At 45.7% G+C, this 17336-nt stretch overlaps 1 protein-coding gene across 1 annotated transcript; it reads left to right on the top strand.

Moving 5' to 3' along the window:
* Positions 1–1506: 1506 nt before the first annotated feature.
* LOC148004473 (zinc finger protein 20-like) lies at positions 1507–14170 on the top strand. Its single transcript, XM_087559906.1, is given in 5 exon segments — positions 1507–1648; positions 11267–11440; positions 11627–11687; positions 13158–13869; positions 13871–14170. Coding segments are annotated over 5 exon segments (1317 nt in total). The 3' UTR covers positions 14099–14170.
* The last annotated feature ends 3166 nt before the right edge of the window (positions 14171–17336 follow it).

Genomic DNA, 17336 nt, shown 5'->3' with positions numbered 1-17336 from the left:
TGCCCAAGAGCAGAAGGTGTTCTTAATTTCCAAGCTGTTCCCACATCCCTACCTAGCATTTACTTCACCAAAACAAAAACATCTGGTACAGCAGCATGGATGGCAAAGGCGGTTGCACCCGAAAGCCTCTGGGGACACTGCTCTCCCCTTCTCAGACCCACACACGTGTAAACATAATTAAAAAGAAATACTTCAGAACAGCATTTTGTTTCCAGTTTTGTTATTGTTTTGTTTCTGATGCAGGTGTGGGAGGGAGGGGGCGGCGAGGAATGGGCTAAGGCGGACTCTATGACAAGCTTCAAATTGGCAGTTTAAGAAACAGGCCTAAATCTCTGTTTCCAAGAACTGGACAAGTTCAGGCAAGTTCGGACGAGTCAGTTACTAGAAGAAAAAAACAAAAAAAACAAAAAAAACAAAAACCCAGGCTTCAGGCAGCTAGTCAGAAGCTGCCGGTCACCTAGGCAGAAGCAAGGACGACCGGTCAGCAGCAATTTCCAGCCGCCACGCCCCATAATGGCTCTGGAATATCCCTAAAATGAATCCAACAGATTAAGATAGAGGTCACCTACTCCTGAATTCCCCTAATGTGCTTTAAATCAAGGCTCCGAGCTCATTTCAGAGGTCTCTCTATCTTGGTAATGGTAGACCCCAGCACTCCGGACTTCTGCAGAATCAAACACTGTGTTTACATACTGTTTGAGTCCGGGGTATCATTCTTCCGAGAATCATGGAGAATCACGGACCCTTACATCGTCAAGATGCCTATCTAGTCCTGCAGTCTTCCAGGAAAACACTTGGTCTTTGGAATTGGCTTTGGGGGAGACCACAACAGCCAGAGCAGAAAGGCAGATACACCCACTGATTATAGTTCTGAAAAGAGTTTCCCACTCAACTTCAAGGTCTATAATTGCCTTCACGCCCCTGTGATTCCTTTATCACCCCCTGCTGGTGCTCACCGGGGCTTCTACGTGGGTGACAACAGGATTCTGGGATCTGGAGAGGTCAAGAGTCTGTAATTTGATCTCTACCTTGCCGGGTAAAAGTTGCTTCTTCAGTTCCTCTGGCTTGGGGAGGCGGGCCTAGGGCTCGCTGGCCTATCGTGGTTTTATTTGAGTGCTTGTATTGGCCAACGGGGAGTTTGCTCCATAAGTGAGGCACTCTGCCACTATAGGTCTATTTTCTTTCCCTGTACATTGGGTACACTTGTGTTCTTTGAAAGTAGATCCTAGAGCGCAGTCCTTGGTCGCCCTCACTGACTGCAGGAGCTGCAGGTGGACACAGGACACCTAGTCTGGAAATGGTGAGTGCTGGCCGCCCGGGTGTGGGAGGAGGCAGCTGCAATCTGGAGGCGGTGAGAGATTCAGGACCTCTTGCTGGAGCTGAGTCTGGTCTGGTGCCGCTGTTCCCTGCCCTTCTGGGATCATGCTGGGTAGAGTTGGGCCAGCAAGCAGAGCCTCGGTCCTGTCCTTATCTGAGCTTCCGATGCAACGATGCAACGATGCAACGATGCAACGATGCAACGATGCAACGTCTCTTAGCCGGAATCCCTATAGTCTGGGTCGGGTCAACAAGGGGTCGTGCGTAGGCCGCCTTAGGAGTCGAACTGGGGCTCTTTTGCATAGACGAAGGAGTGAAATCTGCGTGGATGGTAGCTGCTAATTTACTGCTCTCTCCCTAAAAACTCGCCACACCCCAGGTAATGTCTCAGGGCGCAGCTACTCAGAGCATCAGTGTTACAAACAAAACGGAGCAGAGAAGCATCCTGACACAATGACACCTGGTGGAGACCACTTTATTGGAATAACGAAGGACTGCTTTATTCCCTGGATGAGTTGAGGCTTGGGGACTTACACAGGTCGCCACCAGGAAGTTTTGTTGTTGGATTAGTTTGGTTCCGTTCTGTTGAGTTGGGAGCAGAGGGTTGGGGGAACTCCATACCTGGGTATCTTGTTTCTCCAAGTAGAGTGGAATTAATGGATCAGGTTGGGGTTGAGAATTCTTCATGACTAGGGGTTAGTTCCCTGCACAGCCTGACTCGATTTCTCTTGACCTGAGGTTTTTATCCACCAAAACAGAAGCTGCGGTTAAGGTGGGAAAAATGACTGGATGAAGGATAGCTTAGAGTCATGGCTCTCTAGTCTTTTGTAGAGGGAGGGGAGGGGATGGGGCGTTCCTTGACAGGGTTTCTCTGTGTAGCCCCTGGCTGTCCTGGAGCCCACATTGTGGACCAGGCTGATCTCAGACTCAGAAATCTGACTGCCTCTCCTTCTCCAGAGCTGGGATTAAAGGCCTGCATCACCACACCCAGCTTCAGGACTCCAGTCTTTATTTGTTCTTCCTCTGCTGCTCAGGTTAGGTCTTTCTGTGGTTATGGCTTAGGTTATAGGTTATAGCTGCCTGAGACTTGATGCCATAACTCACCCAGTGAATCTCTGCTCAGCTCCCTCTCTGCCAAACCTGTAACACCATTTATCTTACAGTGATCACAAGAGCCTTGAGCCTGCTGTGTTGGGCAGCAGACATGTTTGTGTTATTGAAGCCAGCATTCCCAACCTGTGCCCAAGTCAGGCCCAGCCCGCTGTTCTCAGTAACCTGATGGAAAGAGCAAAGTTATTAGTGGAAGGCAGAAAAGGTGATTCAGTATCTGCACATTGGGAAGGCCTGGGTAACTGCTGTCTGCCTGTCTAGTCAGCCATCTTATGCTGTTAATACTGTTACTAGGAAACTTTCCATTGCCCAAGTTGACTGCATATTCTGTTATGTTCTGTGCTCTGGTGTTCTTGAAAACCAGTCACAATGAAGTTGGTGAGAACTGCTTTGAACAGTTAGGCACAATAAGCTCGGCCCTAAACCAAGGGCCTGGTAACACTTGCTGTACCTGTCTGTGGGCTTTTATGGGTTTTGCTTTTGTTCTTGTTGTTATTCTTAAAGGTTTTTTTAAAAAGACTTATTTTTAATGTGCATTGGTGTTTTCCCTCTCTGCCTAGGTGAGGGTGCCATAACTCCTGGATCTGGAGTTAGGTATAAACTGCCAAGTGGGTGCTGGAAATTGAACCAGGGTCCTAATCTCTGAGCCATCTCTTCCAGCTCTTGATAACCACTTTTTAATTATTTATTTTATGTATATGAGTGCTCTGTCTGCATGTACACCTGTGTGCCAGATCCCATTACAGATGGTTGTGAGCCACCATGTGGTTGCTGGGAATTGAACTCAGGACCCCTGAAAGAGCAGTCAGTGCTCTTAATCACTGAGCCACCTTTCCAGCCCCTTGGTAACCATTTTTTAAAAGATTTATTATATATAAGTACACTGTCACTGTCTTCAGACACACCAGAAGAGGGCATCAGATCCCATTACAGATGGTTGCGAGCCACAATGTAGTTGCTGGGAATTGAACTCAGGACCTCTAGAATAGCAGTCAGTGCTCTTAACCATTGAGCCACCTCTCCAGCCCCTGTTGATAACCACTTTTAATGGTCACTTATTGTTGTGTTTTATAAAAAGAGCAGGATATGTTTATTAGAGCTTGGTATGGTGAGGTGGGAGGGATCCGTTGGTAGGCCCATGCTAAGGCATCCTTCCTTTTGAGGTACCAGCCATACAACAGGCATGGTGTAGAATAGAGTTTATTTAGCACATGAGAAGGAGAGTTGAGAATGGAGTAAAGACAGAGAAAGACAGACAGACAGAAGGAGAGAGGGAGAGAGAGAGGGAGAGGCCAGCCAGGATCAAATGGGATGGGAGGAATAAAGGGGTCAGGGAAAGAAGAGAGTCAGAGAGAGAAAAGGGGCAGGGAGCAGTTTTTACTTTTATAAGCTGCCCCTGGGATGGCTTTGAATATTCAATAAATAAGAGAGACACCTGTACCAATATAAGAAGCCATTTGAAATAAGACACCCATTTTGAGTAGAGGTGGAATGAAGTTTTAAGTTCCCAAGACATCCATGGGAATTGACTTCCTCCCTGGCAAAAAGAGTCATGTATGTGCTTAACTGACATCCTGGTTGGCAAGTTAAGCCATGAATATTAGGCAAGGCAAGTCCCTCTCCACAGCTGAATAACCCAACCAATGAGAACAGGATAAGTGTACAATAAAGACATGTTCCCAAGGAAGTCCCCTGTTCCTAAATCCTGATTGGTAGAATAACTTGGCAAGATGTTTGTGGATTTCAAGATGGAGAGATGGCTCAGTGGTTAAGACCACTGACTGCTCTTTCAGAGTCCTGAGTTCAATTCCCAGCAACTACATGGTGGCTCACAACTATCTGTAATCTGATGTCCTTTTCTGGTGTGTCTGAAGACAGCTACAGTGTACTCATATAAATAAATAAATCTTTTTTTAAAAAACTCTGTAGGATTTTGGTAGGGTGGGGTGGGGTGGGATGAGGTGGGGGTGAGCGTGGTATTTTGCAATCAGCTCCAACAGTCCCTGGGGCAATGCTCAATAAACTATTCCTATCTAAGATCTGTGTTCCTGTGTTTTGTGAGGAAACTTCTGGACCCCAACAGAAGCCCCTAAGTCTGTCTTAAGGATCTTGAAGTGAGATCAAAGTGAAGCAGAGGCCAGGGATGTGCAGATGCAAACAGTCCAGGTGAAGGTGTGGTCCCGCCCTGCACTGACCCACCATTGATGGGCTCCATGCTCATCCTGTTAGAGGATGTTTTAGAAGGGTGTTAAGTCCCTTTCTGAGAGACAAACTCCCTACTCTGATTGGTACCTTCTCCTTCTTTCAAACATGAGATTCCTGAGGAAATGCCCATTTCTTTGGGGTCTGTTGTTTCAGAGTCTCATCTCTTAGAATATCCTCAATTCTGCCAGGCAGGCTACAATGGCAGAATTTATTGAATAGGCAAATTCAACAGCATTGTTGGTTTCATTGTGTAAGGGTCCATGGTTCACCAGAGAATGTTACTTTAGACTCAAATAGCTCTATTTCTAGGGACATTACAGAACTACTGCTGGGGCATGGGGAGCTAGAAACTGTTGCTGAGGAAGTTTGGAAACTGTTGCTGAGGAAGTCTGGAAACTGTTGCCGACGCTTTGCTCTTGCCTCTGGCCAGGTGGCAGGGTAGCTACTGACTGGCTGCCTGAGGTCTGGGTTTTTTGTTTGTTTGTTTGTTTGTTTGTTTGTTTGTTTTCTGTAACTGACTTGCCTGGACTTGCCTAAACTTGCCAAGTTCTTAGAAACAGAGATTTAGGCCTAGTCTCCTGAACTGCCGTCCAATTTGAAGCCTGTCAGAGTCAGCCTGTTTCAATTGGTGCTAATTTGCCAAGTAAGCCTAGCTTCCTGCCTGTCCAGTGGCAATTTGAGTTCTTTTATTCCGATCTTTTATCTTGTTTGGGTTTTTGAGACTAAGTCTTACCCTTGCTTGGACTGGAACTGCTTCCGTAGACTGCACTGTTGTAATGTTCACAGAGACCTGCCTGCCTTGCTCCTGGGGCTCTGTCAGTAAAGTTGTGTGCAACCATGCTTGCCCTTTAATCCCAATTTTGTTGTTGCATCTGTTTGTGTTTTGAGACATCCTGTAACTATTTTGTACTAGCTGACATGCTGCTCCCTGTGTACGCAACGCAGGCTGGCACTGGATTCACGGATCTGCCTGGTTACCCCGCTCTTTAGTACTGGGATGAAAGGTGGGTACTGCTACACCTACCCCTTTTATTCCAGTTTAAATCACTAACATCGACTGATAGGTAAATATCAGACAGAGTAGATTAGATTAAAGGCAGGTTTATCGGGAAGCTGCTCTCTGGCTAGTTCAGTGGCCCCAAGGACTGAGGCCAGGGGAGTCTCCATGGGGGTGGTGGGAGGAGAAATAGAGAAAAGAGTAAAGAGAGAGAAAAAAGTAAAGAGGGAGAAACCAAATATCAGGATTATATAGGAGGGAGCCTCTTGGGGAAGGGTGGAAAGTTCAAGGTTGGGTGATGGTGCCCTGGCTGCCAAGGTACCTAAAAACAAAACAAAACAAAACACATACTTGGTCATTCCTGTTAGAGGTTCACAGGATATGTACTCCAAGCCCACTGAGTGGAAGCACAATGGAGAAACAAGTTTACATTCTTAGCAGAATAACAGAAACCGAAACCAAGAGCTGACATCAAAGATGTTAGCTCCAGGTGTTACCCTCCAAGGCCAAACAGAGAGGCCGGGATGTTCCTACAAAAGAACAAAGGCTTTCGCATGCACCACCAAGGCTTAGCAGGGGGTAGACGCTGTGGAACCGAGGAGGGTCAGACAGTTGGGGCAGGGTTTGCCAGGTCCGGACTGAGGGATGCTGGGAGAACCAGGAGGCCAGGTCCACTTTGGTAGGGAAAATATGCACCTCAGCCCCTTGTCCAGGTCCAAAACCAAACATCGACCAGCAGCTCTCACGTTGACATTCCACGGGAGGTTACAGAATGGGTAGGAACTGGTTAAAGAGATCACTGCAGAGATCAGTCTGACCTGAAGTCACGGACAGAGCTGAAGTTAAGTGAGGGAGAGTCTGTAGGGGACCTGATGCGTTTTAGCAGTATGGCTGCAGGGACTTCTGTGTAAACTGACACAGTTTCTGGTCATGATTAAAGGGAAGGTTGTTTCATGGCAGAGATGAGAGAGAGAGAGAACTGCCTGAACCATCCACATGAGTCCAGAGCAGAGAGAGAAAGTAGACTGAACATAGACAGCAGACTGGATGTGGCCAGGCCCATCTGAGAGAGAGGAGAATAGCAGGGGTTACAGAATAGAGAAACCATAGAGAGAGAAGTAGGATCAGACACACACAGAAGAAACAGCAACAACAGCGGGATTAGAAAGAAAATGAGTAGCCACAGAGAGGGGTTTAGCTGGGGAAGGGAAGCCCGGGATCTGGGTGGGTTTAGGGTGGGGGATGTGGTGAAAAGGGCTGGAATGTTCGGTTGGACTTCGAAATGTGTAACAGGTGCTTGTGACACCAGCATACGTCTGATATGCTAATAGGTGCAACAGGCAGCCCTAGGTCCCTTTTTCCTGAGGGAAGGGATGTTCTTCCTTTTAATAGAAGGGAACTGGATTCCCAAGTTCCTAAGGAATTCTGGCTTTAATCTTTCCTCCGGAAATGCTCTTATCCTCCAGGTTGAGCTTCTTGGACTGCCTTTTGGAGTTTGGGGATTGGTGTATCCTCTCAATCTGACACCCCAGCCTGTTGTTGATGACAAGAGACAATAATCTCTTCTGTAAACGCTTCTCAACTGAAACTAGGGGCCCAGGAAGTCTGAAGTGGTGGTCAAAGTGGTGGTTAGGTACGGTGGGGCATCATACTGGTCAGTAGTTTCAGGTCTAGGATTAGAAGGAGGAGGAGGAGGAGGAGGAGGAGGAGGAGGAGGAGGAGGAGGAGGAGGAGGAGGAGGAGGAGGAGGAAGAGGAGGAGGACTTAAATGGTATGTGAATGTAAAGTGTTTTATTCTGCAGAAGTGCAGCATGCTGGAGTCTCCCATTATCAAAACAGACAACCTAGAAAGCTCACAGGCCTGATTTAAAGCACATTAGGGGAATTCCAGGGTAGGTGGCTTCTATCTTAATCTGTTGAGTCCATCTCTAGGGACTTTCTGGAGCCATTATAGGGCCTATCAGCTGGAAACTGTCCCTTGGGAACTCTGGAAACTGCAGCTGATCCTTTGCCCTTGCCTCAGGCCAGGTGGCAGGGTAGCTTCTGACTAGCTGCCTGAAGCCTGGGGTTTTTTCCTAGTAACTGACTGACTTGCCTTGCTTGGCTTTTCTGCACTTGCTCAGTTCTTAGGCATCATCTTCTGAACGGCCAGTTTGAAGCCTGCCGTGGAATCAGCCTAGCCTTCTCAATACACAGTCTGTTTACAGGTCGATACAGTTACAGATTCAGATACGTTGAAGTTAAGGTAGAGGGAAATCTCTGTCTTCTCTCCTGTCCACCGCCACCCTGGATCTCCTCCATGTTCATGCAGCTCCACGGTCCCAACATGCCTTCCAGCAGTTTGCCTGGACAGTCTCCTTCCCCAGGAACTGTCTACCCCATTTTAGACTGCCAGTAGGGAACCTCAACAATCTTACACATTGTTCTCTTTCTGGATACTTACATTTTGTTTCCCTGCCGTTTACCACCTGAGACTGGTGAAAGCTCTTCCTTGGGGCACATGGTTCCATTTGAAGGAAAATGCTAGCTTCATTTTTAAACAATAAGGATTTGTTTTGACCCTCTCATGAAAGCAACACTAACCCATAGACCGATGTGATAATGATTTAAAAAAAAAAAAAGATGGCATCCCTTCGGAATATCCAAGTGTGTGTCTGTCTTGACCCCTCTTTGAATTTTATTATGTGAAGATCCCTCTCTCCCTCAGCGGTAACATAGTGGGCAATGAAGGACAATGCTGAGAGCCAATGCCAAATTTTTAGGGGTGGGGGTGGCTCTGGGACAAACAACTCCATGGGAAGAAACCTAACCTCCTCCATCGAACTTTTTATTTGAAAACCTGTGGCTTCTGGGAAGGCTCGTAATGCTCTGCGAGGGGACTGGTTGGAGACGTTTTATTATAGACATCCCTTGCAGCGAATACAGTTGCTCAAGTATTTGACTTTCAAGTGTGTTTTAGAAATTAGAGGGATAACATGGTGAATTAGAGATCTGTCTGATAACATGTGCCTTCTTTACTGGTGTTTAATAGTCCAGTGGCATTCTCGAGTGAAAATGATGTGATGGGCCAGGGAGATGGGTCAGTGGGCTGCCACTTTGACATCTTGGAAAGAGGGAACCTCAAAGGGAATCTACCAGATTGGCGTTTGCACATGTCTTTTCTATGTCTCCCAACTTGGCTTCTCTCAGGGAATGACTATAACTTGTAACCCACATAAACATATTCCTGCCCGAGTAGCATCTGATCATGGTGGTTTATCATAGCATTAGGAAGCAGAGTAGGACATAATTGGATGAATTCCTTGTCACAAGTCTTGTTTGCTGTTTGATTAAGGACGGTACAGAGAGCCCAGGTACATACATTCCACCATCGTCATTTAGTACAGCCACAGAAGTTGTGCTCCTGTTCCCAACAAATTGTAAGAAGTATTAACTAGAGGCCTGCCGAGTTGGCTCAGGGGATAAAAGCATGTGCTGTGCAACCCTGATGATCCGAAATCTCAGGAGCCATTGTTAAGCTGGACAAAGAGAACCAACTCCCACAACATGGCGCTGACCCCTAGAAGAGCACTGCAGCATGCTCAACACCCCATGCACAATACACACCAAATCAAGGATTTTAAAAATAAAAATATGAAACTGAGATTCCACCTTATCCCAATCAGAATGGCTAAGATCAAAAACTTAAGTGACAGCACATGCTGGTGAGGATGTGGAGAAAGAGGAACACTCCTCCATTGCTTGTGGGATTGCAAACTGGTACAACCACTCTGGAAATCAATCTGGCGGTTCCTCAAAAAATTGGAAATAGTTCTACCTGAAGACTCAGCTACACCACTCCTGGGCATATACCACAAGGACACATGCTCCACTATGTTCATAGCAGCCTTATTCATAATAATCGGAAGCTGGAAACCACCCAGATGCCCCTCAACCAAAGAATGGATAAAGAAAATATGATGAAGAAAATTATTCAGATATTAGAATGAGGTCATCATGAATTGTGTAGGCAAATGGATGGAATTAGAAAACATCATCCTGAGCAAGGTAACCCAGACCCAAAAGGACATGCATGGTGTATACTCACTGATAGATGGATACTAGCCAAAAAGTATACAATACCCATGTTACAACTCACTAACAGTATGAAATTTAACAAGGCGGAAGGCCCAAGTGTGGATACTTCAATCTCACTTGGAAGGGGACATAAAATAATCTCAGAAGGCAGAGGGAGGGACCTGGGTGGGAGAAGGGAGGGGGAGACAGAGGGGAAATGGGGGGGACAGGATCAGGTATGGGGGAAGCCTAGAGGGTCAGGAGATGAATGGAAACATGCAGCTGGGAGAGGGTGGTAGAGAGGGGAACCTCTAGAAAGTCCCAAAGATCTGGATGTGTGAGATAACCCTAAGGGGATAACCTTAGGGGAAATGCCCAACAGTGGGGAGATAGAACCTGAAGAGACCACCTCCAATAGATAGACAGGACCCCAGTGGAGGGATGGGGCCACCTACCCATCTTCAAAATTTTTGACCAAAAATTGTCCCTATCTAAAGGGACGAAAAATGGAGCGGATACTGAAGGAAAGGCCATCCAATGACCAGTCCAACTTAGGATCCATCCCACGCGCAGGCACCAAACCCTGACAGTTTTACTGCCTCCATATTGTGCTTGCAGATGGGAGTCTAGCATGGCTGTCCTCTGAGAGGCTCTACCAGCAGCTGACTGAGGCAGATGCAGATACATACAGCCAACCGTTGAACTGACGTTAGGGACCTCTATGGAAGTGTTAGGGAAAAAACTGAAGGAGCTGAAAAGGATTGCAACCCCATAGGAAGAACAACAGCGTCAACCAACCAGGACACTCAGAGCTCCCAGAGACTAAGCCACCAAACAAAGAGCATACGTAGCCAGGCCACAGTCCCTGGCACATATGTAGCAGAGGACTGCCTAGTCTGGCCTCAGTAGGAGAGACTTGATGCCCCAGGGAAGGGAGATGAAGTAGAGGTGGGGGAGGAACACCCTTTTAGAGGAAAAAGGGAGGAAGGGGTGAAGAACTCTAGGAGGGGGGACCTGAATGGGAGGCAACATTTGGAATGTAAATAAATAAAATAATTTGATTTTAAAAAGATATATGAGTGCTGTCTACCAGTCCAGGTGATGTAGACTCATATCTAAAGAATATGGTGTGTTCTAAGCATCCCAACATAGCATCCCTCTGATGACTGTGAGATCATTGCTAGGGTTCTTAGGGAGAAGAGGATTTTTTTATATTCCTGTTGAGAAGGAATCCCTCCAGATCTCAGTTCTCAGACACCAGCAGAACACAAGGGTGCCCAGCATTTCTAAGCGCACACGTTCTGGGGACAGCAGATACTGATCATGGTGGGTAGTAGACAATAGAACCTGGGGTGACAGTTGTTAGAAAGATGCAGTGCAGAAGGAGGAACTGCACAGTCCTCTGCACAAGAGCTCATCCTTCTTTGATGTTCCTTTCCCAGAAAGCTCCAGTTTACTTTTAGCATTTGTGAGTGAGGGAAGGCATCTCGGTCTGTATGAGCAGTAGAGTGTGATGACCAGGACAACTTGAACCCTTGTGGAACAGTGTCATGTCACCTTATTAATTCTGTGTACGTCTGTGGTACCATGAGGCTCACTTTCCTGGAAATGTATGTGTGTGCTTTCAGGAGTCAGTGAGCTTTGAGGATGTGGCTGTCAAGTTCACGCAGGAGGAGTGGGCTGTGCTGGATCCATCCCAGAAGGAGCTGTACAAAGATGTGATGCAGGAAACCCTGAGGAACCTGGCCTCTATAGGTACACACGGGCATTGGTTTTTCTAGTCCACCAAGGACAAGTGTTTCTAGCTAATTAGTGTTGACGTATGAATTGGAATATGAAGATGGGAATTGGGGTGATATAGTATACCATAAGGGTGGCTGTTACTTAGTATGTTTTTGGTAATAAATAATTACCAACTATTTCTCTGGTTCTACATTTTAGGAAACAAGTTGGGTAACCAGAAGGTTGTAAATGAATATGGAAATCTCTGGAGAAAACTAAGGTAATTCGTTCCCCAATCCAGACTGTAGAGTGCTGCTGTGCCCGGACATTTTTATAAGAACTCAAAGTTGCATTTCATATCAAGCCTCAAACTAATTTCATCTCAGCAAAATTTCTCCCAAAATCTGTGTGTTTAAGTATCAGCAATAATACATTCCGAACATTTCAGTCTTGAGAACAGCTAGAATATGAGGATAGGATATGTGATGTGTTATCGTAGTTCACTATATGAACTTTGTACCGTACAGTGTGTCTCAGTTTGGTTTTGTATTGCTGTGATGAAGACCAGGAGCCCAAGCAACTTGAGGTGGGAAACGTTAACTTCATCTTGCAGTAAATAATCAAGGGAAGTCAGGGTGTCCACTCAAGCATAGGCAGAGGCATGAACTGAGGCAGAGGCCATGGAGGAATGCTGCTTAGTTTCTTGCTCCCTATGGTTTGCTCAGTTTCTTTTATTACACACCTCATGACAGCCTGCTTGGGAATGGCACTGCTCACAGTGGACTAGACACTTCCACACTTTGCCTTGTTTCAATTATTACTATGCCTTGGTTCTACCCTCTTGGAGGAAGAAACTGTGTAACTGATGCTTTTGTACCTTGCCAGAGGATACAGTTCAAAGACTTTGACCTTTTGCTTGCTTACGGGCCGATGTGATCAGGGATAGTTTCTCACTTGATGTTCCCTTTGATGACTCTTAAGTTTCGTCAAGTTGACAAAATACCAACACAGTCGACCTCCTGTCCATGTGAGTCAGGACACAAACACCCCAGCATTAAACCATCATTTGTCCTTTTTGTTTGTCTTCATGAGGTCATGTTAATATTAATACCACAATTTAAAACTAATAAACTGTGTTAAGAAATATCAACACTCTAAACGTCAAAACCTAGTATCATTTTTAAAAGTCAGAGTCTTTGAACTGTTTACTCCTTCAAGGTACAAAAAATCAGTCACATAATTTCTTCTCCAAGGTGGGGAAAGAACTAATAATCAAATCAAGGCAAAAATCAGTCTCCAACAATGTAAACAATTCAATGCCCCATGTCAGGTTTAGACTCCCTGTTTCTCAGCTCCCTATGTCTTAGTCAACTCCATGCCCCAGGTCTGCCACTGGCAGCAGACACAGACTGAATCCTAGGCTCAGGCCAGCATCACACAGCATCTGCTACTGTTCTCAGCGATTATTCCACCTTAATGGTACCTCCAGTATGCTGATGGGTCCACTGTGTTTGGAGCCCAGGATGTACATAGTATTTGTATTGAAATGCTGTGTGAATATTTAATGTTCTTAATGATCAGACCCAATTGTACATGAATCCCACTGTTTCTGCTGCCACTGTCCTCAAGTAGACTTGGAAAGCATGCAGTCTGAACTGTTACAAACTGTTTCCCAGCACGAAGCCAGCATTTCTCTGTTCAGTCATTGGTGAGCACCGTCTTAGTCATGAACTCTTCATTTGTTTTGCAGCAGCCAACTGGTGGAGAAGTTCTGTGACTATCAGGAAAGTCGTCAGTGTGCAGAAATCTTCAGCTGCAATCCAGGCCACTCTGTGAACCCGAAATCTTGTCCAGGACTTGCTACCTTTGTAAAGAATGTCTGTGAAGAAGGTAGAATTGGCCATTCATCTCTGGGTGTGCCACTGAACCATCAGGTAGGACCTTATGAAGACCAGGAATATGGACAGGCACTGTATGAACGTAAGGAGTTGGGGAGCAGCTCCAGTTCTCTGTCCCTTCAGATGCACAAAAGCACTCCCACCGGAGAAAAACCTTCCAACAATAAAAACTTTGAAGAAGACCTTCCTTGTGTCAGATCCGGCCAGATGTATGAACAAAATGGTTGTGCAGAGAAGTCTTACATGCGCAAGCCATGTGGGAAAGGCTTTGCGCATCCCAGTCCTTTACAAAGGCTTGAGAAGGTTCACAGCGTTAAGAAGCCCTATGTGTGTGAACTGTGTGGGAAAGGCTTTGCTCGGTTGGGTAACCTTTTAAGGCATAAGATGACTCCCACTTGTGAGAAGACTTTTCTTTCTAATCACTGTGGGAAAGCTTTCTCTGATTCCTCTTGCCTTCGAAGACACACAAGAGTTCACACTGGCGAGAAGCCCTATGTGTGTAAGCAGTGTGGGAAAGGCTTCATTACTTCTAGTAACCTTCAAATACATGAACGAACTCACACTGGGGGAAAAACCTTACGTCTGTAAAGAGTGTGGGAGCGCCTTCAGGCTTTTGATCCAGCTGCAGAAGCACGAAGTCATCCACAGCGGTGTGAATCCCTACGTTTGTAAGCAGTGCCGGAAAAGCTTTACTTCTTCCAGTTCCCTAAAGACACATCGAAGAACTCACACTGGTGAGAAGCCCTATATGTGTGAATACTGTGGGAAAACCTTCGGGTATTCCAGTACCTAGAAATTGCCTTCTATTATATGGAAGTAGACACACTGGAAAAAGCCTTTGGAAAAAGGCTGCAAACAATGAGATGAAGTCTTCTGAGTTCTTTTCAGGGAGGATGTGCAAGCACTCACACTGGAGAGAAACCTTAGGCACGCTCCGAGGAAAGCCTTTAGTTCTCTCCGGGCCTCCAAAGACATTGAAGTTAGCATTTTGGAGAGCAATCCTTCATATACAGGAAATCCTCCAAACTTTTCAGTTATCCCAGGGTTTTGTTTTTTTTTTTAACACACATGAATGTACTCGTGGTAGGGTAATTCTAAAATATAGATCTGTAAAGTCTCCACCATCACTCTCTTAGAACTTAAAAGAACATATCGTGAGGACTCACCTTGGAAAACGTGTGTGAACATTTCCTGGTTCAACTCAAAAATTAAGAAATGAGGTTTGGGAAACAACTTCGATTAAAAGGGACAATTGGGTTCGATTGCACACATGTGCAAACAGTCCAGATTGAAGGATTTTTCTGGTGCATAAATAACAACAAACAGGATCATATCAAGTGTGGGAGACCCCAAGTACTGGAGAAATTTCTTGAAAATTCCTCAGGTTCAGAAGTGGCCACCTCTTGTGGCCAGGCAGGATGCCCAGTGGAGGGAAATGCTGTTGTGCTTGCAGAGAGAAGCCTAGCGTAACTGTCCTCTGAGAGGCTCCACCCAGCAGCTAACTGAAACCGATGCAGAGACCCACAGCCAAACACTGAATGGCAGAGCACAAGAAGTCTTTTCGTAAGAGTTGGGGTAGAACTGAGTGAGCTGGAGGGGTCACAGGCTACACAGGAAACCAACAGAGTCAACTAACATGGACCTTTGGGGACTCCCAGACACAGAGCCGCTAACCAACAAGCAAGCATGGGCCAGACCTAAAGCTCCCCACACGTATGTAACAGAGGTCTTGGTCTTCGTGTGAGTTCCCCAACAGCTAGAGTGGGGCCAGTCCCTAGAGCTGTTGCCTGTCTGTGGGTCACATTCCCCTAACTAAGCTGCCTTATCTGGCCTCACTGAGAGAGGATGCACCTAACCCTGCAGAGGCTTGATGTGCCAGAGTGGTGGGATACCCAGGGAGGCCTCCACGCTCTTGGGAGAGAGGGGGAAGGGGAGAAACTGTGGGAGGGGAGACCTTGAGGAAGTGAGCAGTAATGGGGATGTAAAGTGAATACAAACATATATACACATACAGGGGGAAAAAAGAAAATTCCTCAGGTTCATTCTGATAAATGCCAGCAGTATGAAGGACTGGACAGTGTTTTGCTGGTGTGTGTTTGTTTGTTTGTTTGTTTGTTTGTTTTGGATTATCCAGAAAATATATAGTGCAAGTGAAACGTCATATTCGTTATTATGAGTCAACCTCGAATCAGTAGTTTCATGACTTTAGCTTTCTTGCTGTATCCATGTAAGGGGTCTGCTTCCACATCCAGCATCAGTAAGTTACTTGTTCTTAAGATTTATTTATTTTATTTATGAGTACACTGTGAGTGTTTTTATATGAATGTATTTATATGAGTGACTTCAGTCACACCAGGGGAGGGCATCAGATCCCATTACAGATGGCTGTGAGCCACCATGTGGTTGCTGGGAATTGAACTCAGGACCTCTGGAAGAGCAGTCAGTGCTCTTAACCGCTGAGCCATCTCTCCAGCCCAGTAAGTAACTTTTTAAGGTCCATCGCTGATGTCCGGATTTCTAATTTTTATTGTAGAAAGTTAGAACTGATCCAGGTAGATGATGTGGAAAGTGAAACCTTCAGCTTAAAATCATAGGAAAAAAAGGAAAGTATAGTGAACGAATGTTGTAAAGATTGCTGAAGAACGACTATAAAAGTCAGTGAATGATGTTTTTATATATGAGGTAGTTTTTTTTTCTTTTTTCTTTTTTTTTCGGAGCTGGGGACCGAACCCAGGGCCTTGCGCTTGATAGGCAAGCGCTCTACCACTGAGCTAAATCCCCAACCCATATGAGGTAGTTTTATCTTTTGATTTTGTGTTTTATTTAACAGCCTATTTATCTTCAAGTATGCAAATACTCATTAGTAGCATTTTGTTCTGTCACTGTGATGGGCCATTGAATTATTTATGGATATTGGGATTAATCTACTGGCTTAATGGGGCGGAGTCTGGTGTTCTTGTGTGTGATCTCATTCTTTTCGCTTTTGTTGGTGTCGGACTTTGTTTCGATTTGTTTCTGATTTAAGCTCTCATTGTGTGTGTAGCACTGGATAACCTAAAAGGTGTTGTGTAGACAAGGCTGGCCTTGACCTCCCAAAGACCCATCTACCTATTCCTTGTGAATGGCCAACTCGTTATTTTTCATGAATAAAGAACACCTTTAAAATTGTGTGTGGTGTGTGTGTCAGTGGCTTGTGACCATGTCTTCTTGCTCTAGCACACTCAGTTCTCCCTTAAGTCCGGGTCTCAGCCTGGAGGCAGGCTGGCAGTCGGGAGGATGCTGAGATCTACCGAGTGTTTATCTATACTTACTGTAGCTCTGAGGAGCAAAGCAAGCTTGTGGTGAAACCCCACCTTTTACGCAGGTATTAGGGATTGAGGCTCATGCTTGCAAAGAAAAATTCCCTTAACCCATGGAGTCCTGCATTCGCCCCAGCCCTAAAGCTACTTTCCTTTCCTTATTAACGTAAACTTGTGCTTTGATGTGTTTGCATATTCCTCTCCACAATGGCTTTGGTGTTTCCTTCTCCTTGCCAATGTGTCTTCCATTTTGAATGATTTTCCATTGACCTTTAGAATAACGAATGTTAACCTTCCCCTCTAATCAGATGATAGGCTTAAATATGTATGCATACATACTGGTGTCAGGGTTCTTTTTAAATTTTGCAGCAGGGTTTTTCTTTAACGTAGCTGTGGCTATCCTGGGACTTGCTATGTAGACCTGTCCCTTCCTAGGGCTGGGATTAAAGGTGGGGACCTCAGGCCAGTCTGTTTTGTGCCAAGCTAACATGCAAGGTAACCAGAATACACATTTATGATGCTTTTGGGTGACTTTCATTCCCACCCCCTATCTCTCACCTACCATTTCCAATCCCTCTGCCTCTTAACAAGTTCCTCTCATTTGGGTGATTTTCTTGGGACCGACTACCTTTAGGATTTTATTCATTGGAGCCTGTGGCTCCACAGATGAAAACAATGCCTGCGTCTCCCCTAATGACTCACCAGGAGCCAATAACATCAACATAGTGGGGC

Source organism: Rattus norvegicus, chromosome 7 (genome assembly GCF_021556685.1).
Source record: "Rattus norvegicus strain SHRSP/BbbUtx chromosome 7, alternate assembly SHRSP_T2T, whole genome shotgun sequence".
NCBI classification, from domain to species: domain Eukaryota; kingdom Metazoa; phylum Chordata; class Mammalia; order Rodentia; family Muridae; genus Rattus; species Rattus norvegicus.
The sequence above is the reverse complement of the archived record's forward strand: the minus strand, read 5'-3'. Positions and strand labels throughout refer to the sequence as shown.